We start from the raw sequence: 26,473 nt of genomic DNA on the forward strand, positions 1-26,473 counted from the left end.
TGCTCACTCATTTTTGATTGATAATTGCATCAAATTGTATTGCTGAAACTGTTCACTGAACTGCAAATATGTTTTATTGGTGCTAATGAGTTGGTCAAAAAGAAGAGAGAGACAGAGAAAAAAAAATGACTTAAACGTTTGTTAAAAAATGACAACTCCTTTCTAGTCTTCGTTGGGCCACTTCAGGTACTTCATCTTGAGGAATCCTGTTTCAGGTTCTCTCTAGTCAATATGGATGTAAAGCTGATGAAAAGGAATTATATGTTTATACAACTATTTTCCCACAGTCAGTGTATAACATGCCGATATACATTTCAGACAGTTAACATTGTTGGGACTTATTTTGTTGGAAACACTGTCAATACAACAGCTCCCCTTATAACCTGTACTGGTTTTGGCTTTGGGGGTTTGCATTTAAAATAACGCCCCTCAAGAGCATTTGACAAGAGTCTATCCACTGGATTGAAGTGTGCATTTTAAGTATATAACTTTAAGGGCTACATTTTAAATGATGCTCCTTTAAGAATTCAGTGTGGGCAAACCATTTTGCCCTGACGTGGGTTACACATTTTGTGAAAATCTGACTCTGAGGGTTCACACTCAAGACGACGTTCCTCGAGGGTTACTGATTATTGTTCGAGATTTTAACGGATTTTGCATTTTTCCGATTTTTGCAACTCAGTGTCTTGGGATTTGCACTTAAGATAATGTTTTGTGTGTTCATTGGTTTGAATGGGTGTATTAGTGCATGATTTAGGCCCCCTTTTATTTAGTCATGAAAAGTGCCAGCGAGGACGCTGGTTGTAACAGAGTAAGGGGGGATGTAGCCGGGTCAGCTTTTACAATCTTTGTTGGGCCAGCTTAGCAGGCGACTTTTGTGACTTGCCGAAGGTTACTAAGGAAGTCGGTAAATCGGTCACAAGTTATCTCCCTTTACAGGGAACCATATGATTTTTCATCCATTTGTTAAATTATAAACACTTCCCTATAGATGAGATTATAGTTTTTATGTCATTGGACTTCAGAAAGATCATACTTCTCAACTGTAATGATATCAGTTGTCCAGAAAGCCTATAACTCTTTTAAATTAATATTTATGTGAATGAATTTTGGCGCGATCTTCGAAATCCACTCAGTTGAAACATACAAAATACCTTTGTTTTCTATAAATCGATATAGTTGCCATGGAATTTAGATTGTGCATTAAAATGTAAATGATTAAGCTTTCTTCTCATGCGCCACTTTCTGTGTTCACCTAAGTTATAGGCATGCGATGGTACGAAATGTCTGACAGCATTTCGGCCCCACAAAACTCTCTCTTCTTCAAGCCATTGGAATTCGTCAGTGCCAATATGAGCAAAATATGTTTTTACAATACCTAGACATTTTTATAGTGCGTCTTGCAGATTGTTTGCATTTCTGTTATCAATCTGATTTGTATCATACATTTATAGTTGTGTTGTAGTTGGTTTAAACGAAGTATTTCATTGCCGATCACTAGTGCCAAAAGCACCGCCAAGCGGTGCCGACATGGGAGCTGTCCATTGAGTTTTCACTTGAATTTTGACATAAAAAAATCTTTACTCTAGAAGCAGATTCTATAGATGATTTTCATATAGTTGGAAATTCAGAATTTTCAGTTCCTTAATTGTTTCAATTATATTACATATCGCGACATATTAATTGTTGCAATGTACAGAAATGATACATGAACTCGTTAAAAGCTCGTTCATTCAGTGACTCTTTTTGTTTACAGTTTTTAATTACATTATTTTTGTAGAAAATGGTTTAGCTTAAGAAAATGCTCGTCTCTTGCAGTTTTGTGTGATATATAATATGTCTATGTTAGTTCCCCGAGCCGAAAGTTAGACGCCGCTAAATATGGTCAAACAAACACAAGTTTGGCCCCTCAAGGCTCGCGGAGGGTCGGTTTCGTGAGTCGCTTCGCGGCGCTGGCTTTGCGGTTTGGCGGAACAGAATATAAGGAGTGAGCGCCAGACAAGGGGAGAACTCTCCTGGTCTGGAAAAATAAAAAATAAAAGAAGAAAACCGGCGCACCACCTTCCCGAGTCTATCTTGCCTGGCTGCGGCTCTCTTCTGCAAACACCTTCTACCTGTCTTCACCTTCTCTAACACCACCTTACCACTCCATCACACTACTATCCTGCCTATATGGATAAATCAAAAGTAGGTCTGTCTAGTGATCACCCTTAATATATTACATCCCTTCAGCATGCCTGTACAGTGACATCTTATGATGGTATTTAACCATGACCAGCGCATCATACAGGAAACAAGAAGTGGGGAAGATGGGAGCATAATTATCGTGTGTTATGGTAAGTATGTTAGATTAATAGGAAATTTTCTATCTAAAATTACGTTTAAATAACATACTTACCGTGACCCAACTAGTGCAGACTCCGGCAGGGGTCTGACATTCCTGCCTGTGCAAACTACTATCCGCTTATGCGGAGAAAACGAAACTACGGCCGATAACCTCCCGGAAGTAGGTAACCTCCCCTTTGTCCCGCTGGCTAGCGCCCTCTTTTGACAGCAATATGCCATCACCAGCGCAGCGAGCAGGGAGAACATGAAGCGGGGAGGACGGGAGGGTCTTAAATTTGGGTCACGGTAAGTATGTTATTTAAACGTAATTTTAGATAGAAAATTTCCTTTTAATTACACATACTTAACCGTGACCCAACTAGTGCAGAATAGCGCCAAGGTGGAGGGCTCGCCTGTCTGTGTGCTGTGATGGTCTGTTGTGCAACTACCACAGAAGCGATGCCTCTTAAGCCATCATCCCGTACGCGTGCGACGTCTCTCTGGTAGAAGTCAATGAGCCATCATCCCTAAAGCGATGGGTGTCCCTCAAGTAGAATTCGATGAAAACAGAGTGTACTGTGTCACCTAAGGATATTGGTGCGGGCAAAGAAGACAGAGGTCCGCAGCTGTATTGTGGGGAAGGTCTGTGGACCACAGCTGTGCTGATAAATGTAGCGCAAAGAAAATCGGGTCCGTGGGTTGAATCCACACTTTACTGAGAGCCCTTTGAATCAAAGGAAGGGAAGGAAACACGTACCCTTATAGGGTTGTCTCATTTGAGCACGGTTGAGCATCAATGCAAGGAGGTGCACATGTGGTTTGATCTGATGATTCCACATCGGATGTGGGCCGATAGTGGAAGTGATTTTTGTTTTTGAAGGAAACTGTGGCACGAGACAGAGGTAGGTCGCCATGTTGGGCTTGCCTTAGGCATGACAGCCAGATCTGTAGAGCTCCTCCATGCGAGCTGACAGGCAATGGGCACTCCCCCCACCACTTTTTTGTCATTGCCAAAAAATGACAGCACTGGTATGTTGCCTATGCATAGAATGGCAGACATTTGGCAACAAAAGACTTGATGTGCCTGGTGTCTCCGGGACAGGTTGTGTAATTGCCCAGGTAGGTATCAACACGAAGGGGCTTACGGAAGGCTTGGTGGCTTCTCTACCTGAGTGTGGCATGTTGGAGCCACCTGCAGAAAGTTGTCGGTGGTCAATGGCTGGGTTGGATCAGGCTGTGGAAGTGCATTTTATGCGCCCACAGGTCACTGAGTCTCATTCTGTGGTGGAATACCAAATGGAAGAGGGTTTCCATGGGGAAAATTTTTTGCTGAAGGTTCTGTAGTGAGAAAGGGGACCAGATCCATGACAGGCCTCTGGCTGTGTGTGGTGCGCACTGAGTCTGGGATGGAGCGGGGCGGGGGCAGGGAGGTAAGTGGCTCAAGATGTGTTGTACTGGCTATTTACATCAAAGCACTGATCTGACATACGTTTTCAGTATGGCCAACTGCAAAGTGAGAGCTGTATTATCAGTGGTTTCTTAATTGCAAAGGGAAATCATTTGCAGCTTAGCCTTTCATGAATGACTGTCTCTCTCAGACTGGAAGTCAAATTGCACTGGGACTTAGTGCTGTAGCCTTGGGCCTAACTAGCCATTGGGATCCGTCCTAAGGCCCTCTTGATCGAGGGACCGGGTATGCAACTTAGGCAAAACACTCTCTACTGGAAATTGTATAATCGAATTCCAGCCCGAATAGTTGGGACAGCAGTTGCCTCCTCTGCTGTTCTGATGGTGACTGTCGTACACGACTGATTATCATATATTGTTCCAAGGAGGACACCAATCAGCATGGGTAAATAAGGAAACAGCTGCTGTGTGCTTGAGGGATGACAGTGTCCACCATGCAGGTTATGTTGCAATGTAAGGGAGCCGGAAAGAGTTGACGGGGTCTTGTGGTGCAACCGTGTGTCTGAAAGACATGGTGCTTGCTTCCAAAGTGACAACAAAGTCATCCTCTGACAGGCCCTTGACTGAAGGCTGGGGCTCCATGATGGGATAGCCTGCCTAGGCTAGAAACCCCTGGAAGTGTCTCATTGGAAAGACAGTGCTTGAGAAGGAATGCCCATCTGTAACCACAGCAGTGGTTGTGTGTTGATGCTGAAAGGATCGGGCAGGGAAGACCAAGTGCAGAAAGTGCTTTCAAACGTCAATTGTATGAGACGTTGATGCTGGATCTCTGTTCAAGCAAGGTGATGGGGCGAACTATGTGCTTGAATGCGGCATCTGCCGTGCTGGTATGAGTGGGCAGTAAGGTACACCCCTGTGGCTAATGGACAGTTCGTTGTGCTCTGTGAGGCGCATCCGTCCTCATCAATATGCCTTTCTCCCAAACGTAGAGGAAAACAATTATGACCCAGGCCTTCTGCTACTAGAGAGGAGTGGAAGAGATGGGCTTAGGGTGATTGTCTTCTGCCCAGTGGGCAGTTTTGGGGTCCACTAAAATTTGGGAATCAAAGATTGACACCCCTTCATGGGAAAGCTGGCTAGGATGTAGGGCCTGTGTGGAGCTGTTGTCACAACCACAGTGGTGCAAACCAAAGGTTGTTGTAGGCAAGGGGGGGAGGGGGGGGGGAAGAAGGGATGCCTTACAAACTGGGGAGGAATGAAGGGCATGTGTGTCCGGAGTGGCACCTCTAAGTTGGACTGCCTCATCCCTCCTTGTGCCAAGTTAGGGCATCTCCAGCCCTATGGTTGATTGTTGTAGCAATGATCATAGGAACTAAACAAAAACTGTCTTCCATCACAATTGACACAATCAAACTTGGCAGTACATCCATCCCTCTTTCCACGTCAGTCAGGAACCTCGGTGTTGTCCTTGACAATACACTGTCCATGCAAAAATTTATCAGTCAGACATGTCAGTCCTGCTACTGTCAACTGCGATGCATCAGTGCCGTCCGGAAATATCTGTCCACTGACGCAACATCTAGACTTGTCGTTTCTCTCATTCTCTCTCGACTTGACTACTGTAACTCTCTATTGTCTGGTTTGCCTGCTTCATCCATTCAGTCCCTTCAGCGCATACAAAACTCTGCTGCCCGACTCGTCCTCAGAAAGAAAAGATCTGAGCACATCACTCCTCTTTTGTAACATCTCCACTGGCTCCCTGTCTCACACCGAATAAAGTACAAGATCAGCACTCTATGTTATAGATGCATTCACAAAACTGCCCCTTCCTATCTCTGCTGCTGCCTTCACCTCTACACTCCATCTCGCTCACTACGATCGGCCTCGGATCCACTCTGTTTACGCATACCCAGATTCAAACACTCGACTGTAGGCCGCCGTTCTTTCTCTGTTTCTGGACCTTGCGATTGGAATGAACTTCCTTTTTCGCTTCGTCAAGTCTCCACACTCAGCTCTTTCAAGTCTGGCCTTAAAACCCACCTCTTCCCAAAATAGCCTCCCTTGCCTGCCCTTCCTTGTCTTTAGTTTCTACAGTATTAGAGTTATGCATGCGTGTGTGACTGGTGCGAAAGCGCTTTGATTTGTCTCTGCACAAGATCCAGCGCTATATAAATACCATTATTATTATTATTATTATTATTATTGTAGGCAAATGAGTTGGGTTGTCTTGTCCCTCCTTTGCCAAGAGAGGGCATTCTCAGCCCTGTGGGTGGGAAGGGGGTGTGTGGGTCCCTAAGGACCAGCCACTACTAAAATGTGAAGGAGCATACATTCAGGCGTGAATGAGGCAGTTTTGTCTGTGAGTGCAGTCGTCCTCCGAAAGCAAGGTAGGGATGAATTTATGAAAATGAATACATACATGTGCAAAGGGATTATAAACTTCCATCAACTCAAGTAATGATGTCAGAAATATGCCAATGACAAGGGATCGAAACACAAGAAATAAGCGGCTGTATAAGCATACGTGCAGCGTGCACAGATATAGCCAAGTAAATGGGTAAGTGTGCATAATCTTTAATGGAAAGGAATCTGTGTATGCACCTAAATATGAGATGTACATACACATATGAATAAAGTGCAAGTACGTAGGCGCAGAGAGTTCAGGGCATTGTGGACAGAAGGCCGCAAATGCAAGTGTGCCTATATTGCTATGTAGGGAATCTCAATGAATAGATGTCAATGAATAGAGATAGAAATATAAGTGTACATCTTAATAAGAAAGCTGTCTGAACCTATCCCATAAGTGCACACGCATGTGTATTCTGAGGGATAAGTATACATCTAGAAGTGAATAAATGTAGCAAGATATCTCATAGATATATATGTATATGTGTGTGTATATATATACATATACATATATATATATATATATATATATATATATGGTGGGTTTTTTTGTTTAAAAAAAAAAAATATATATATATATAGCTATATATATATATATATTTCGTGATTGTTGATTGTGATAAAAGTCAAAAGGACAGAAGGGGAAATATTGTGATTTATTTCCTGTTATTGTGTATAACAAGAAGAGAATGGTAATAGGACTGGTTGCCTGCAGAGGGCTGTGTGCCTGTGTGGGGGGATGAAGAACCCAAAAGTTCAGTTGCCAAGAGCCTGAGAAACAGCAAGAAAGGTGCAGTTGCTGTGCAAAGTTGTGTAAAGTCCATGAATGGGCATGAGGACCCAATGAGAATTCGAAGAAACATCGTTGGTGGACAGCACGGGGGGCAGGAGTGACGTGCTGTGTCGGTTACAAATGCGGAGTTGCCTCCCTTGGCGCCGATATTCGGCGAAAAGGATGGTGTCTTTAGAGCACATATCCCCCGGTGTGAAGTTTCCTTGCTGTAGAGGGAGGAGCCTCATGCTGCGTGTGAGAGTCCGTGGTTCTATGCCACCTTAACCGATAATAATAATGTCCCTTAGTGCCGTGGGCATCCCGACCCGAATCGGTCGCCATCGGACGCGAGACGGTGGGGACATGTGGCATGATGGCGCCGTAACCAGACAAGATCGGCCCGAGCACTGCCGAGTGGCAGGATCGAGTTATGAAGAGGCACTCCGATGTGGAATCGCCGATATTAGTCTGGGTAACAGTGGAGATATGCAGTGGGGCAGAAAAAACTGGCACTGCCGAAGTTCAATGGGCTGTGCACGCATCTGCTCTGTGCGCAAGGGGTGGAGCAGGCGCTAGGTGTGGCACCAGCGCATAGTTGCCGCAGCAAGTTCCCAATGGGTTGCTGGTTGTTTGGTTGAGCAGCTTGCTGAGACGCCATTAGTGGATGGGAAACAGCAGCAACCGGCGGTGTGGCAAATGGGGTCATCACCGCAAAGCTTGAAGGGACCGTGCACGCACCTGCACTGTTGGCGAGGAGCCGTGCCGGTAAAGGGAAGTAACTGCGGCGGTCACCGGCAAGGGTGCCGAAGCAGGAGTTCTCTCCCTTGGATCGGAAAATCGGGCAAGGGGAGGGTGCACACGCATTGGCAAGTGTGTCCCCTAGTGGTCCACATTCCTCCCTACCCCTGGGGAGGGCATCCCTAAGCGCCTCGGTCGCCATAGGATCCTAGACGGAAGAGGCATGCCGCGTGGGGGGCGGGTCAGCCAATGTCACGGCCGCCGCCACGGACGCATCGCACATAGGGCCCAGTCTAGCGTGCGGATCCAAAGCCAGTGTATGGTGTTGTTTTCCAAAGGGGTTATGGCAGATTCCAAGTATGTGTAATGAAAGGGGTTATGGCACATTCCATTGTTGACATGGGAAAGTGATAGAGGAGATCGACTCGGGTGTCCTACTGACTGGCAGGGCCGAGAAACGCGGATCGCGTCGACTTCGTTTGCGAATTGAAAAGGAAAGCATCAATGGCACCACTGACCTGAGTATGGGGTAACGTACCCCTAGATGTCGCCGGAGAGGGTGCAGGAGGTGGTGGAGGTCTGGAGTCGACCGGAGGAAGCGAAGGAAGTGGAGGAGGCAGCGGGTTGGCGTTGTTGAGAGGGCCAGAAATAGAGGGCCCAGAGTGTCCACGAATCGATTTCGATCGCGCCTTAATTTTAGCCCGATATCCCAATCGAACCATATAATTATGTGACCTGGTTCGAGACAAAATTTGACAAAAAACAAGAACGCCAGATTCGACAGACAGACAGAAAATACGAAAAAAATTAGCCGTATGGAGAGCACAGGACAGAAGTCATAATGGCTGCCAGAAAAAGAGGGCGCTAGCCAGCGGGACAAAGGGGAGGTTACCTACTTCCGGGAGGTTATCGGCCGTAGTTTCGTTTTCTCCGCATAGGCGGATAGTAGTTTGCACAGGCAGGAATGTCAGACCCCTGCCGGAGTCTGCACTAGTTGGGTCACGGTTAAGTAAGTGTAATTAAATGTAATTTTTGGCCAAAAAAATCCTTTTAATTACACATGCTATGCCGTGACCCACTGGTAGAAAATGGCATGACAAAGTGGAGGGCTCATCTATTGTATTTTTTGGATGCAGAGATGGCATGCTGGACCACTACTGCTGAGGTAATGCCCCAAAAGCCATCGTCCCTCCAGCATGAGACATCCCTAAAGTAGAAACTGATGAAGGTAGCTGGGTCCTTCCAGAAGGCTGCATCCATGATATCTATGTGGTGCCTGATGTGTGCAATGGTAAGCGATGAGGACTGTGTTCTGACTTTGTGAGCTCTTGCCAGAGCCAGAGAGGCATCCAATTCCAACTCTGCATCTGTGTTATGTGCCTTGAAGTGCATAAACTAACCATCAATACAGACATATCTTGCTAATGTGGCGTGAATGGTCAAGGTTCCAACTAATGAACAGACATCGTTTGTGTAGAGTTATGTCCCTTCCTGGCGCATGCGCAGGGTTACTTAGTTACGAAGACAACCGTCAACAAAGACCTGGGGAGTCTGCTCTGGCCGCTCACGGACATTACATGGTGTCAGAAGCAACTGAAGAATAGAAGAATCCTGAAAAGGGAGGCTGATACGAAGAATAATACTGAGAAGAAGCTGCTGAAGAACAGAAGAATCCAGAAAAGAAAACGATGGAATCAACGTCACGAAACGAGCCAAGGGGGCAACAGAAACAGTTTATGGCAAATGTTCCAGCACCAGACAAAATGTGCCTGGAAGGAAATTTGTCACAAAACTGGAAGCGTTTCAGGAGACAATTCGAGAATTATGCAATTACAAGTAGACTTAACAGAGAAGAAGACCAAGAGTACCAAGTATCTGTTTTTCTTGCTGTTTTTGGACCTGATGCATGTGAAATATTTGACAATCTCAAGTTTGATGAGGAAAATGGCAAAAACGATCTAAAAAAAGTCATGGAAAAATTGCAAGATTTCTTTGTGGGAGACACACATGAAGCTTTTGAATCGTATAAATTTCACCTCAGAAAGCAGGAGACATCAGAGTCAATCAAAGCATACATTGCAGCACTCAGAAAGCTGGCAAAAACGTGCAACTTTGATAAACTTGAAGAAAGACTTATCAGGGATCAAGTGGTTGGAGGAGTAAGAGAAGAAGGTTTGAGACAAAAACTCTTGGAAGACAAACAACTGACATTAGATAAGTGCATGTCAATTGGAAGGGCATATGAAAGTTCCAAACAACAGCTGCAGTCAATGTCAGGTGAAGGCGATTTGTCACAAGTGCAACGCCTGTTCAGAAAGAAACAAGGAAACAGCATGAACTCAAACCAGAGTGAAAAACGTCAACAGCAAAATTCTTCAAGAAAATGCATAAGATGTGGAAAATACCCATCACATAGTCGGCAAGAATGCCCAGCTAAGAAAGCAGAATGCAGAAAATGCAACAGGAAAGGTCATTATGCAGTCATGTGCAGAACAAAGGCGGATGTGAAATATCTTGAAGATGAAGATGGCAAAATACTTGGCACAGTCACAGAAGAATCAGCAGTGTGTGGTGCTGTGAACTGGCATGTTGATGTTCAGGTTACTACCAAGACACATAGTCATTCTGTAAATTTCAGAATAGACACTGGTGCAGATGTGACAGTAGTACCTGATAAGTTCTTCAAGAAGAACTCGCCACTGATATAGAAGACTGACAAGAAAGTGTTTGGGCAAGGCCACAACAAAATCAACGTGATTGGCAGAGTCCATGCTACCTTAGCAGTAGGTAAAACATCATCAGAGCAAGAACTCTATGTTGTAGGTGAACTGAAGGAGCCACTTTTGGGGAGGCCTGCAATTGAAGCACTGAAACTGATTGAAAGGGTCAACTCTGTAGACAAAGACCATGAATACAAGCAAGAATTCCCAGAGCTGTTTACAGGCCTAGGGAGAATGAAGAATGTCTACACAATCAGACTGCAAGAAAATGCTCAACCATTTGCAATCTCAACACCCTGCAGACTACCCCTTCCCATGAAAGGAAAAGTTCAAGAAGAACTGAAGAAATTGGAGGAACAGGATATCATCCGCCCAGTGGAGTACCAAAACCAAATGGGAAAGTGCGACTGTGCATCGACTTCACAAAGCTCAATGAAAGAGTGCGTCGAGAGAACTTTCCACTACCCACAACAGATGAACTGCTAGCCCAACTGGATGGTGCCACAGTGTTCACTAAAGTGGACTGCAACAGTGGATTTCACCAAATACCACTTCACCCAGACAGTCAGGAGCTAACTACCTTCATTACACCATTCGGGCGATACTGTTACAAACGTCTGCCGTTTGGTATCAGCTCAAGACCAGAGGTTTTTCAGAGATGACACACATCCTCGAAGGAATACCTGGAGTCATCTCCGACATCGACGATGTTCTTGTCTTCGGGAGAAATAAGCAAGAACACTATGATCAACTGAAGCTTGTTCTACAGAAGATGAAGGAAGCTGGTGTCACACTCAATGAGAAATGCAAGTTCACTCAGTGAAATTCCTGGGTCACATGATCTCCAAGGAAGGAATCCAGATGGATCCGGAAAAAGTGCAAGCCATTTCCAACTTCCCAAGACCAGCAAACATATCAGAATTGCGCCGGTTCCTGGGAATGGTGAACCATGTTGGAAAATTTGCATCGCACCTGGCTGACACAGCAAAACCACTGAGAGATCTGCTCAAAAAAGAGACGGATTGGATTTGATTTGGGAAGAGCCACAAGAGAAAGCCTTCCAAACAGTGAAAAAGCAGCTGAGCTCAACGCCGGTGCCTGCACACTACAGTCCAGACAAGCCAACAAAAGTCTCAGTAGACGCATCATCATACGGATTAGGTGGCGTACTACTTCAGAAAGAAGAAAATGACTGGAAGCCAGTATTCTACGCCTCAAGATTTCTCACACCAACTGAACAAAGGTACGCGCAAGCGGAAAAAGAAGCCTTGGCAGTGACTTGGAATTGTGAAAAATTTCAAGACTACCTGTTAGGACTGTCAAAATTCACAGTTGAAACAGACCACAAACCACTGTTGGCACTGCTGAAAACCAAGATGCTTGATGAACTGACCCCAAGGATACAGAGGTTCCGCATGCGCCTGATGCAGTTTTCATACAACATGATCTACACTGCAGGAAAAAACCTGTTGACCGCAGACACGCTGTCAAGGGCTCCTGGATCTGAACCAGCTGAACAGGAAACCTTAATGGAAGACGAGACAAACGCCTTTGTTGGTGCTCTCATCGACAGCATTCCTGCAAGTGATGCAAGGCTGGAAGAGGTTAGAAAGAAGCAATGCTCTGACAAAATCTGCAGTCAAGTCATGAACTTTTGCAAATTAGATCACTGGCCTGAAACAGCGAAAAAGGACGTCAATCTGCGACAATACTGGTTTGTATGCCAAGATTTGACAGTTCAGCAAGGCTTGTTGCTGTTCCAGAGTCGTCTGGTGATACCGGCTGAGCTGCAAGAAGAAATACTTCAGAGACTTCACCAAGGACATCAAGGAGTGGTGAAATGCAGGGCATTAGCTCGAAGTTGTGTGTGGTGGCCAGGACTCTCAAAGAAAATCGAAGAAGTCGTTGGTACCTGTGCAATGTGTGAGACAGAAAGAAAACTTCCACCAGAACCTCTACAGCCAACCAAGACCCCAGACTACCCATGGCAGAAGATAGCTATGGACTTGTTCAAACTGAATGGACACGCGTATCTCATAGTAGTTGACTACTATTCTCGGTGGAAAGAGACTGTGCACCTGAAGCAGACTACGTCAGTAGCTGTCACTGAACACTGCAAATCCATCTTTGCAAGATTTGGAATTCCAGAAATAGTTCTATCCGACAACGGTCCAGAGTTCAACTCGCGAGAATTCCTGAAATTCTCACAGGACTACACCTTCACTCATCTGACTAGTAGTCCCTATCATCCACAAGGGAACGGTGAAGCAGAAAGGGCTGTTCAAACTGTGAAAAATCTCCCGAGGAAGTCTACTGATCCTTACATTGCCCTTCTTAACTACCGTACAACTCCTCTTCAAAATGGCTACAGTCCGGCAGAACTGATGATGAGCCGAAAACTCAGAAACTGTGTGCCTACAATGCCCAGTCAACACATTCCCTTCAAACCAGAAGTTGAGAAATTCAGGATGAATGATGAACAATTCAGGAACCAGCAGAAACATTACCATGATCTGCGACACGAAGAAGCCCCACAACTCTCAAATGGACAACCTGTGTGGGTGAAGACTCCAACAACCAAAGAAGCAGTTGTGGCCAAAAACGTTACACCTCGGTCTGTTGTTGTTCAGACCGAACAAGGTCCTCAGCGCTGAAACCGCACTCAACTTTGTTGAAGAAGTTGGAACCAGAAAGCAACGCAGCCTGCAACGCCGAGAGCGACAGCAATTCTTCTACAGCAAAACCTGGAGACTCGCGTTGAAATGAACAGTGAAGAGCTTGCTGAAGAAAGGACTACCCCACAACTCCATCAACCAGAGGAGAGGCCTGACAACCCGCCCTTGGAACTGAAGGGTCAAAAGACAATATACACAAAGTCAGGACGAAAAGTGAAAACGCCTCAAAGACTTGATTTGTGAAGAACAGAAGGATGAAAAGACAATGTACACAAAGTCAGGACGGAAAGTGAATTGAGTTCAACTGTTGAAGTTTAGAGATAAGTGTTTCTGCTAAACAGGTTTTAGAATAAGGTTTTAGAATTTACCAAAGACTAATGGAAAAACAAACAATGCATGTGGATGTTTAAAAGCAAAGTTAAATCTAATGCATGCTTTCTGCTAAGAAAGGGAGATGTAGAGTTATGTCCCTTCCTGGTGCATGGGCAGGGTTACTTAGTTACGAAGACAACCATCAACAAAGACCTGGGGAGTCTGCTCTGGCCGCTCACGGACATTACAGTTTGGATGACTGGAAATGTTGCAATCTTTTTAGGTGGACACAAAGAGCCGTGGCCTTGCCATCTTGGTCAAGGATGGAGGAAAGAGACTTTATGAAAATGATGGGAGACGGTGTCTCTGGGGCCTGATTTTTGGCCAGAAAGTTTGGGAGAAATCTGAGCAAACATAGACTCATCTCACTCAAAAGCTGTCTTGTGTGAGGCCACTAAGGGCATGGACTTCATTCCATCTCCTACCCAATGCAAGTGAGATGGGGAAGAGTGTTTTCATGGAAAAGAGTTTGAAAGGAGCCAGAACAATAGGCTTGAAGGGAAGTTTGTAAAGGCACTACAGGATAAGGAATAGATCCCATGAAGGTGTACTAAGTGGCCTTCAAGCACTTTTAAGGGAAGCCCTCCAGACCACTGCCCTGAGTAGGGGTAGAGCTGATTGGAACCAGTCGCCATGTACTGCCAAAACAGAAAGGCCAGATCCATGCTGGATGGGTTTTTGTGATCTACTAAGTGTGATGTGCACAATGAGAGCCAATGATCACAGTGTGCAGAGTAAACACCATGTATCCCTTTAACCCCTAGGCTGCCTATATATCGAGATAACTTGTCATGGCAAGCATGTACACTTTGCTGCCACAATGATGAGATAACTCGTCATCGAAATATTTTGACTTTTCCCTGCTTTGCATTCAGTTCGTTGACAAAAATGCTGGTAGCTTTAGCTTGGGGAATGTTTCTAGATTCTATTCATAGCTAGAAACACCATCAACGTCATGAGGCAGTCCTTTATTTGAACGTTTTGGCTGGGTTACTGGCCGCAGTGTTTGCCTGGCTCCTCTCCTCACTCGCTCAACAAAATGTCGGACTGACGCTGTGCTCAAGACATGCGATTGTGGCGACCTAAATCAACAAAGATTGCTTTCTTTAGCATGCATATATATACATATACACACACATATATATATTGGGTGTCCTAAAAAAAGTGAACTGCTTTTTGACAAGTATTTTCTCAGTGATAGAGAAACCAAATTCATTGAAAATTTTCACACAGCAACCTCAGGGTATCATCAATAAGTCTGCAAAATACTTAAAAGTTCAAACGCAAATTATGCGAGTATTGTCAAATTCAAAACAGCATATAAAAAAATCCAATATCAGAGCTGTGCAATGTGAACTTCATCATGTTCATGCCAGCTGCCAGGTGTTGGCATCTGTCAATCAGTGTCAGTCTAAAAATAGCCTGTCTGGGTGTCAAGTCTATTGATTTTTTTTATTGTCTATCCAAAATCAGTTCTGTCCAAAGTTTCAGTCTGGAAGGATCAACCATGCCTTTGAGTGAAAGTGATAAGGTTACCATTGAAAACTGTTTCAAGGAGAAAGGCTGGAGTGGAGAAAGGATCGTAAAGAAATTTCCAGGCAAGGGGTGGATTCAGGTCACTGTAAATAGACTTATCATTAAAATACGCACTACAGGGTCAGTAGCACGTAAAATTGGCAGTGGGAGACTCAAGACTGCATGTTCGGAGGAGAACATGGACTGTGTTGAGGAACTGATTCAATCCCAGGAGGAGAACCCAGGGACCCACAAATCTCTTAGAGAAGTTGCAAACAATTTACAAGTGAGCAAAGAAAGGTGAAAGAACTGGAGCTGAAGCCCTTCAAGAGGATACGGGTATCAAGGAGGGACCAAAATGTTAGAGGGAAAAGGAAAACTTGCTGCTGTAACTTGAATGACCGCTACTCAGCCACTGATGTGAAAGGGATCATTTTCACAGACGAGAAAGACTTTACATTAGAGATAGCTGAAAATCGCCAAAACAAGCGCGCTTATGGGAAATGGAAACGAGAAATTCAGCCATCTTGCCTCTATCATGATGAGACTTCTAGATTTTCAAAAAAGATAATGCTTTCAACTGGAGTATCCTGGAAAGGAAAAAAAAACCCATTCATTTTATTGACAATGATAAAGACAAGGTTAATAGTGAAAGCTACATTCAGTTATTGGATGACAATCTTCTCCAGAATTGTAGGTGTCTTTATCCTAGAAACAATTGCATGTTTCAGCAAGATGGGGCTCCTTCACACACAAGTAGGGTAACCTAGGTCCATCTGGAGGAGGCTACACTAAAATTCATCAAGAAGGACTGTAACCCAATGGATTATGTCTTATGGGACTCTCTGAAGGAGAAAGTTTACCAGGAAGTGAGAGATAAATTGACCGAGCAAGCGTTAAAGGACAGGATTATTATGTCATGGGGGAGATATCAGTGGAAGAAATACGTAAAAGCATTTCTGCTTGGAAGAAACGGCTATGTTTAGTCGTGGAGGATATTGGATTTTTTGACATGCTGTTTTGAATTTGACAATACTCTCATCATTTGCATCCGAACTTTTAGATATTTTGCAGACTTGGTGATACCCTAAAGTTACTGTGTGAACATTTTCAATGAATTTGGTTTCTCTATCACTGAGAAAATACTTGTCAAAAAGCGGTTAACATTTTTTGGCACACCCGATATATATACATATGTGTGTGTGTGTGTGTGTGTGTGTGTGTGTGCGCGCGCGCGCGTGCGCGCGCTGAGAAGCCTTTTCTGTTTTCTTTTTTAACAGATCTCTTCAAATGCAGGTTTCTGTGGATATTGGTCCTTTCAGCTGTAAAACGACCCCCCCCCCCCCTCCCTCAGCACTGCTTCCCCTCATCTTCCCCCTCCAAAGGTTTCTAGCCACCAACCTTCTACCCCATCATTCATCCACCCCTAATGCTTTACTTGTCCCATCACTCTCTCCCACCTCACTCCGCCCACACACCCATCACTACCCTACCCCTCACTCTCTGCATACCAGCTTCATTTAGAGATTTGGAGAGAATGTCTATGTTCCCCACATCTATAATCCCCCAATTCTATATTAAAATAGTTTATATTCCCTCATGTCTATACCTGTTTCATCATACACTTTTGGGTAGTGGTCAGCAGTGGCCAGTCAGCACTGATGAGTGATCAAAGCATATGAAAAAGTACAAATATTGCATAAGAAAGAATGCACACACAAGATGTATACTTCTGACCAGTAGTTAGAACTGGTTAATGTATCATCAAACCAAGTCAAGAAGTCTTCATTTTGCATAAACATGCCAAATGCCCAAATTCTGTAAATGTTTGGATGGTGGTCAGTTGTGGTTAGTAAAGGTCAGCAATGATCAGCAGTCGCCAATAGTGGCAAGTCAAGAAAAATTCAATCGAGAAGTCCTAATACTCAGTAAGTCACAAAATTATACACTCTGAACAGTCAGTGGTCAGCTGTGGTCAACAGTGGTCGGTCAGCAGTCAAAAACTACCAAGGCATCATAATAAAACATAAACAATCAAGCAAAAAAAAAAAAACCCAAAAAAACCAACTGCAATCTGACCACTTTTGCAAGGTGGTCAGCATGGTCAGTAATGGTCAACAATGATCAGCAGAAAGTAATGGTCCGCTACTGGTAAAATTCTGCCAATAATTGTGCAACCATCACAAAGTAGTGCAATCTGAACATAGTGGTCAGCAGTTGTCAACAGTGATCAGGCAGTGGTCATAAAAACCCATCAACACATTGCAATTCAAAAACATGACAAATAACGCAATCTGAACCCTTTGTGATTATGGTCAACTGTGGTCAGCAGTGGGAAAATTGACCTGAAGCTGGGGGAAAATTGACCTGAAGGAACAGCGACCTGGTGGAGCAAAGACCTACAAAATGTAAATTTGGGGGAACATAGAGCTGGGTGAACACAGAAATGACCTATAGATTCCCCTCCTCATTATTTCTGATTCACTGGACTTGTCTATGTATTCTTTCATTCATTCCCTTTAACCATATATTACTAGAGAGGAGTGGCGATTACAGTAAGACTACCCTGCCTCTGCATCCATAAATTTGTGCTGGACAATAGAGGGAGAGGTGGGAGGATAGGTCAATAAAGGCTAGCCCAAACAACAATCCCCCCTCCCATGGCCCCAACCCCCAGAGATGATATTTTTCAGTAAATTTACAGAAATACATAAATCTGAGAGCCCCAAGAGTCGATCTTGAGATCCATGTAAATCCGTTATGAAAATCAAGAAGTACATGTATGTGTGATTGGTTCGATTTCCGTTGATCAGACCCATATGATGATCCGTAATCCAGAGTGGTTTGGATTTTTTTTTTACTTAATTCAAAATGCGGCACACTGTATGCTTTTGAGAACCCATTTGAAAACACAACTCAACGCCATACTTTTCTTCACATTGCATGCATGAATCTGAATCTGAATTTAATAATAATAATAATAATAACAATGGATACTTGAACGCTTTCCTCCCTGAAAGAGAGCTCAAAGCGCTTTACAATAAACATAAAACACACGCACGCACTCACACACGCACGGGGAGTCTGCATGGTTTATTACTGAATGTCATTGGACAGGGATGGAAGGTCTATGAAAAGGCCTTTTCAAAAAGATGCGTTTTCAGACCAGTTTTAAAAGACTGAAATGAGGAAGAGTGGTGAAGATCGTGAGGTAAACTGTTCCATACTGATTAAGCTGAATAAGAAAAGGAAGAATCACCAAAGGACTGGGTTTTAACGTGGGGAGTGAGTAGCCACTGTGAATCGGAAGATGATCTGAGTTGTCGTGGGGTGTGTATGTTTGAGTAACTTCTCTCAAATACTGAGGGGCAGCACCCGAAATGAAGTTAAGGTGAGAGTTGCGATTTTATACTGAATGCGGGCAGAAACTGGTAACCAGTGATGAGAATGCCGAAGATGAGTGACATTGTCAGTCTTTTTGGTTCTCAAGATTAACATTGCTGTTGTGTTTTGAACTTTCTGGATTTTATGTATTTAGTATTGAGGACAACCAACGAGGAGTCAGTTACAATAATCAAGTCTGGACAAGGCAAGAGAGCTCACCGGAGTATGTGTTGCTTGAGTAGTAAGGAGATGCTGGATGGAACTGATCTTCCGAATTTGAAAGTATGCAGCTTTGCAGAGGTTGTTTATGTATTTCTTCATTGAAAGGTTTGAATCAAATGTCACACCCAGATTTTTCATTGAAGAGAGAAAATCTACATCTGAATCTCACAATTTTGAGAGAGGAAGGTAAAGAATTGTTTACTGACAGTCTGCTTGAAGAAATAATGATAGCTTCAGTTTTACTGTCATTTAATTCTAGTTTGTTTTGATTCATCCATGCCTTAATGTCAGCAATACACTGTTGAAGTGTCCTAAAGAAAGAGTTGAGATTGGCAAATGTTGTTTCTTTGTAGAGCTAGTTATCGTTAGCAAAGGCATGATGATTTACAGAATACATGTACATTCAAAAACAAAAGCTCTTCAGTCCATATTCTCTGTTTATGTACCCTGTAATAAACAGGATTTAAGAAGAGAGTGGCTTCTCAGAGCCCCTAATTCGGTTACATGTTTCCTGACTGTGGAAGTCGACTGAAGTCAGGTCCGCAGTTGTCAAAATGCTGATTATGACAGAGGGCGGTCTCTATGCAGCACATGTTGAGACCACTGTGAAGCACACACACATACACACACAAACACACTCACTCTCTCTTTCTCCCTCTTTCTCTCACATACACATGTGAGTATATGCGTGTCCACTATCACACAGAGTTAAACTGAACTCCCCCACCACCTCCACCCCCCTCCCAAGCCCCCCCCCCACCCCTGTACCTCCTCCCCCGCCCCAACATCATTGCACACAGACACACCATTACACATACACATGCATACACACACACACACACACACAAACATGCAGGCTGCCACAGTTTCATTGGAAAAAAACAAACGCATGCATGCACACACACACTTTCTATCTCTCTCAGACACAAGAGCTCTCTCTCTCTCTCACACACACACACCTAATGTTGCAAACCATATGTGGAAGGAGTGTATCAAACTTCTTTTTTTTCTGGTTTGTGGGGAGACGTTTTGGGATGGATTTTCAAGGAAAGTCAGAGGGGGACCAAACCAGCATGGGGGGACGTTTCAGGTCACTGAAATGACCTCCAGGGAATGATTTAGTACACTGACAAGTCCCCCGGGGGATGATTTGGGATATTGACAAGCACCCTGGGGGTCCTAGGGGAGACAATTTGGGATGTTACACCGGCACTCGGAATGGAGTTATCATACTAACTGAGGTCACTTGCCACACCTATTTTCAAATTCTCCATATAAGCAGGCCAGTACTTGTAAAGGACAGGAATCAGACTCCAGCTGAAGTCTGCACCAGTGGGTCATGGTATAGTACATGTAATTAAACTTCCTTTTCATCGGTAAGGAGAGGACACTATGGATGCGTGTAGGTTTGTGAGAATAGTGAAGGCAAAGCATGTTCCCACTGATCTGTAGTGAACAGTGTGTTGCAACTCAGTGTCAGGTGGCAGGCAGCTGCCAGATGTGTGGACACTTGGTCAGTTAGCATTGACAATACCGAGTCTTTCAGTTACCAATGCAAAATGTAAAAGGGAAGGCTAAGTCACTGGTTAGTAAAAGAAAATTTGTATTTTTCTTTTGCTATTCTCCACTGAAATCACTTAGTACTGCCGGTTAGCTCCCCTGACTTCCCCACACACGGCCCATTTGTATGGGTAAGAAATAAAATCGCCCCCAAAAAAGAAGTTAGAATCTACAAACTGAAAACTTCCACACTGATCAGTAAGATAACAAGTTAGATGGGGACAAAATATAACACTTCCTCCCTTGTTATTCTATCATACAGCGAGATGATGAAAATATCCATATTTTTGTTCAAAATTTGCACACACTGATGACTTGTAAACGAATCCAGGAAAGCACAAAGAGTTTTAAACAGATTAAATTCAGAATCGTTATACAGCCATGATAGGGCTGTCGAATTCTGTTGTCTGCCTTGTGACTGAGATGAAACTGGGTCTGACCCCATTGTTGACACCCACTGTTCATGTGAACCAGTCATTGCGAAAATAACTCTCCTGCTCGTGAGCACAGCAACACATACTGCATTTATTGGCTGCAGTGGAGAGTGGAAAGGTCAGTTAAGATATTCTTACAGTCATTATAGAAATTATGCACCACTCCAAATATTCAAAACTATCTAAGGCCCTGACTGGGGCCCTTCGTCTGAAACGGTTGTAAACAGCAGGGCCCTAATCAGGGCCTTTCATCCAGAGTGAGTTAAATGATGCAGCTTTCAGTTTTCAGCTCAAGTCTTGGTTCATTTTTATTGTCTGTTACAGCTGAAATTTGCAATCATTTTCACAGTTTATCTCTTCACAGTTCTTCCTTCAATGCATCTCAGCAGTCTCTAAAACTTAAAAAAAGAATAAACAAAAAAACAAACAAAAAAACAACTTTATATCAAAAGCTGTCTCTAAAACTTTTTTTTACTTTACATATAATGTGTCTGAAGTATGTCTTTCATTCTTTGAATTATTAAAATCAAGTGACATAATACTAAACAAAAACAGGAAAACAAAGGAGGCAAGTAATAAACCTAACCAAGTCCCAAACCCAAAAGCTCACCTCATAAACTGGCTGAGCAGAAGCAGACATGGAAGTTTCCTCCTGAGACACCTTGGTGACTTGAGGGTAGACAGGGGTGGACTGACTGGACAGCCAGGGCAGTGTGTCCCCCTCGTCCATGCTGGTGGAGCAGATAGAGGCCAGGTCATCGGAGTCTTCTGCAGTCAGACTGGACAGGCTGCCAGTTGGGGACCTGCTGGGCTTGGTCAGAATGGACGACTGCACAAATCCTTTGTTGGCTGCTCAATACACAAGACATATTACACACATTTATTCTTCATCTTTTCAAATCATACACTTTCATCAAGGTGAACAAGTTTACAAATACAGCTGGCATTCACATGAATGATTACTTCAGTTCAAATCTTAGAAGATGTATTTCCTAATGTGAATTTTTTCAGGAAAAAATCATACTAGTTCAACTAGGAAGTCCACATTTACACAGACTTTCAGTACATATTTATTTCAGTTTTCAATTTTTGAAGGAGGTGTCACTGCATTTGGACAAATCCATATATGCTACACTACTTCTGCTAGACAGATGCCTGACCAGCAACATAACCCAACATGCTTTGTCAGGCCTTGAGTGCATGCATATATATTTGTGTACCTATCAGAGTGGATTTCTCCACAGAATTTTGCCAGAGGACAACACTCTCATTGCCATGGGTTCTTTTTCAGTGTGCTAAGTGTGTGCTGCACATTGTTTATAGTCTCATCAAAATGACTAGACGCTCAGTTCGATTTTCCAGTCAAACTTGGGAGAATGGGCGAGAGCAGGATTCAAACCCATACCCTTACCGACTCTGTACTGGCAGATGAGCGTCTTAACCATTCTGACATCTTCCTTTCAGTACAATGGTGAAGGTATTACAAAGGTGAAGGAAGGAGTGGGGTGGCAGTCCTGACTGTACATGTGTTAGAACAGAAGCAGTCTGCAGTCGAAATCAGAAGACACAGGATTTAAGTCAGCTGGAGGCTGAAAGAAACAGGATCTATGTTACCAGCACTAGATCTGTGTCAACTGGAGGTCACAAGTCACTGGATCTATGTCAGCTGGAAGTCACAAGACACTGGATCTGTCTGTCAGCTGGAGGTAACAAGTCACTGGATCTATGTCAGTTGGAGGTCACAAGTCACTGGATCTATGTCAGCTGGAAGTCACAAGACACTGGATCTGCCTGTTAGCTGGTGGTCACAAGTAACTGGATCTATGTCAGTTGGAGGTCATAAGTCACTGGATCTATGTCAGTTGGAAAGCACAAGACATTGGATCTGTGTCTGTCATCTGGAGGTCACAAAACACTGGAACTGTGTCAGCTGGAGGTCATAAGACACTGGATCTATGTCAGCTGCAGGTCACACAGGACACTGGATCTCTGCTGGAGGTCACAAAACAGGGGATCTATATATGTCAAACGGAGGTCACAAACACTGGATCCATGTCAACTGGAGGTCATAAGACACTGTATCTATGTCTGTCAGCTGGGGGTCACAAGTCACTGGATCTATTTACGAGGAGGTTACAAGACACTGTCTCTGTGTCAACTGGAGGTCACAGGACACTGGATGTATGTCAGCTGGATGCCACATGACACTGGATCTATATCTGTAAGCTGGAGGTCACATGTCACTGGATCTATGTCAACAGGAGGTCAGAGACACAGGATCTATGTCTGTCAACTGGAGGTGACAAGATACAAGATCTGTGTCAGCTGGAGTCCACAAGACACTGGATCTATGTCTGTCGGCCAGGGAACACAATACACTGGACCTGTATCTGTCATCTGGAGGTCAAAGGACTCAGGATCTATGTCTGTCAGCCAAGGAACACAATACACTGGATCTGTACCTGTCAGCTGGAGGTCACAAGACACAGGATCTATGTCAGCTGGGGGTCACAAGACACTGGATCTATGTCAGCTGGGGGTCACAAGACACAGGATCTATGTCTGTTGGCTGAAGGTCACAAGAGACTGGATCTATGTCTGTCAGCCAGGGAACACAATACACTGGACCTGTATCTGTCAGCTGGAGGTCACAAGACACTGGTTTTTTGTCTGTCACATGAGGTCACAAGACACTGGACCTGTGTCTGTCAAATAAGGTCACAAGACAATGGATCTACAGCAGTTGGAGCTCAAAAGACACAGGATCTATGTCCGTCAGCTGTGGATCATAAGTCATTGGATTTATGTCAGCTGGAGGTCACAGGACACTGGATCTGTGTTAGCTGGAGGTAACAAACCACTGCACTGGATCTATGTCTGCTGGAGGTCACAAGCCACTGGATCTATGTCAGCTGGAGGTCACAGGACATTGGATCTGTGTTAACTGGAGGTAACAAACCACTGCACTGGATCTATGTCCGCTGGAGGTCACAAGACAAAAAGGAACTATGTCATATGGAGGTCACAAGACACAAGATCTATGTCTGTCAGCTTGAGGTAAAAGACACTGGATCTATATCAACTTGACGTCACAAGTCACTGGATCTCTGCTGGAGGTCATAAGACATATATATATATATATATATATCTATATATCTGTGTGTGTGTGTGTGTGTGTGTGTGTGAGAGAGAGAGAGAGAGAGAGAGAGAGAGAGAAACGGTGGTCACAAGAAACTCAATCCGAGTTAGTTGGAGGTCACAAGACACAGGATCTATGTCTGTCAGCCAGGGAACACAATACGCTGGACCTGTATCTATCAGTTGGAGGTCACAAGACACAGGATCTATGTCTGTCAGCTGGAGGTCACAAGACACAGGATCTATGTCTGTCAGCTGGAGGTCACAAGACACAGGATCTATGTCAGCTGGGGGTCACAAGACACAGGATCTATGTCAGCCAGGGAACACAATACACTGGACCTGTATCTGTCAGCTGGAGGTCACAAGACACAGGATCTATGTCTGTCAGCTAGGGGGCACAAGACACAGGATCTATGTCTGTCAGCTAGGGGTCACAAGACACAGGATCTATGTCTGTCAGCTAGGGGACACAAGACACAGGATCTATGTCTGTCAGCTAGGGGGCACAAGACACAGGATCTATGTCTGTCAGCTAGGGGTCACAAGACACAGGATCTATGTCTGTCAGCTAGGGGTCACAAGACACAGGATCTATGTCTGTCAGCTAGGGGTCACAAGACACAGGATCTATGTCTGTCAGCTAGGGGGCACAATACACAGGATCTAAGTCAACTGGAGTTCACAAGGCACACAGTCTAAGTCTGCTAGAGGTCACAAGACACTGGATATATGCAAGTCAAATGGAGGTAACCCCTGTAACGACTGCCGCCTTGTCGCGGTGCAGGGGCTTGCGTGCCCTGACAACCCCCGGAGCTATGCCGGCGGGAGTTTTACTCCTGGCAGGTTCAACCAAGCCGGACAGGTCCGCGTGGGGTAGGGGCCAGACTAACTGGCAGTCAGTCCCCTGTGCTCACAGGGTAGGTCTTTAGGCCATGAGCTAAGGGCGGGGTAACCCCTACAGAAACCTAGAGGGCTGAAGACAGCGGTACTGGGCCAGCGCGCGCCTTCTAACAAACCACAGTGCCATGCAATTACGCACAAGAGACAGAGTTGGACAGATCATGTGAAACCGATGGCGCTCGCCCACTGAGGTCCCTCCAGGGTGGTGCAGTGCCGGGCTCCGCGCCTCAACGGAGTCCGCCCTCAGCGACTGGAGGTCACCCTCGTCCGTCTTGGCACGCCAGGAGACGGCGGAGGAATGCGACTAGCAGCACATCAACTTCATCCAAGAAGCGTCAACCTTTCATGGTTATGCACTGGAATGCAGAAGGAGTCATGAACAAAAAGACGGAGCTAGAACACCTCCTGCATGAGAAAAACATCAACATCTGCTGCATTCAAGAAACCCACCTGCAAAGCGGAAAAGCATTCAAAGTCAGAGGCTATCAGTGCTTCAGGTCGGACAGAGCAGAAAGACGCAAAGGTGGTATCCTGACCCTTGTTAGGAACAACATACACTCCTGCGAATCAGCTGTCCACATGGAGAATGCCGAGTACCAAACGATTAGGGCCAAACTGAATGACACAGAGTTGCACATCCTGAACTTCTACTGCCCCGACGACCGTCCACTGTCCCTCGACACCATAGAGGTCCCAGACGCAAGTTTTCTTGCTGTGGGTGACTTCAACAGCCACTCCCAGAGCTGGGGTTACGACCATATGGACCGCCGAGGTGAAGAAGTGGAAGACTGGCAAGACGACCATCATCTCCTTCTCATCAACTCCCCAAGCGACACCCCAACCTTCTATTCCAGACGATGGCGCTCCACCACTACCCCTGACCTTGCCTTTTGCACTGACGACCTCCACGGAGACGTTAGCAGAGAAGTAGGGGATCAGCTGGGAGGCAGCGATCACAGGCCAGTGTTCATCACTATCAACAGGAACACCACCAACACTCCTGTGCCCCCACGCTGGAATTACAAGAAGGCCAAATGGGGTCTCTTCAGACACCGCACCAATGCTCTTACCAGGGACATCCATGTCAACGGCAGAGACATCAATAACGTTGTCAGAGAGCTGAACAGCTGCATCCTTCAAGCAGCCCAAGAATGTATTCCACGTGGAGCTCGCAAAGACTACAAACCCTACTGGTCAAACCAGCTTCAAGAACTTCAGGACGAGATGACAGAAGCCAGACAGGAAGCAGAAAGAAATCCATCAGATGAGAACCACCTGCGACTTCAGCAGACGAAAGCCAAATTCCTCAAGGCAAAAGTACAAGCGAGACGCCAGAGCTGGAGAGAGAAGACAGCGGCGCTGAACCTTGAGAAAGATGGAAGGAAGCTGTGGAAAGTTGTAGGTCAACTCAATGATGAAGGCAGCAGAGCTCAAACAACTACGCTGGAGAAGAACGGAGAGTTACTGACAGGACGACGCGCAGCCAACCGCTTTGCTGACAATTACGCAGAGGAGAGCAATGTACCTGTCAGCCCTCTCCAAACAAGAGAAGCAAGAAGGGAACAGAGAGAACGGACCCACAACACCGATGTGAAACTCATGAAGCAGCCCCTCACTCTTTACGAGCTTCAGACAGCTCTGAGGAAACTAAAAACCAGGAAATCCCCAGGGCCAGATGGGATCACTAACGAGATGTTGAAGCACCTCGGCAACACCGCCGTCCTGAAACTTCTGGAGGTTTACAACCACAGCTGGGAAACTGGGACCTTGGCTCAAGTCTGGCGAGAAGCCACCATGATTCCTATCCTTAAGAAGGGAAAGGACAAGAAGAAGGCGGCCAGCTACAGACCAATCAGCCTGACCAGCTGCGTTGTGAAGACCCTAGAAAGGATGGTGAACCAG

At 44.9% G+C, this 26,473-nt stretch overlaps 1 protein-coding gene across 4 annotated transcripts in view; it reads right to left on the minus strand.

Moving 5' to 3' along the window:
* LOC143286835 (dynamin-binding protein-like) overlaps positions 1-26,473 on the minus strand; it is a 274,661-nt gene that overhangs the window by 17,845 nt on the left and 230,343 nt on the right. For all 4 annotated transcript variants that reach the window (XM_076594658.1, XM_076594659.1, XM_076594657.1 and 1 more), the window contains one exon: positions 21,141-21,379. In XM_076594658.1, the coding sequence (XP_076450773.1) occupies positions 21,141-21,379 (239 nt within the window). The remainder of the gene's footprint in view (positions 1-21,140; positions 21,380-26,473) is intronic.

This window comes from Babylonia areolata, chromosome 10 (genome assembly GCF_041734735.1).
Source record: "Babylonia areolata isolate BAREFJ2019XMU chromosome 10, ASM4173473v1, whole genome shotgun sequence".
NCBI classification, from domain to species: domain Eukaryota; kingdom Metazoa; phylum Mollusca; class Gastropoda; order Neogastropoda; family Buccinidae; genus Babylonia; species Babylonia areolata.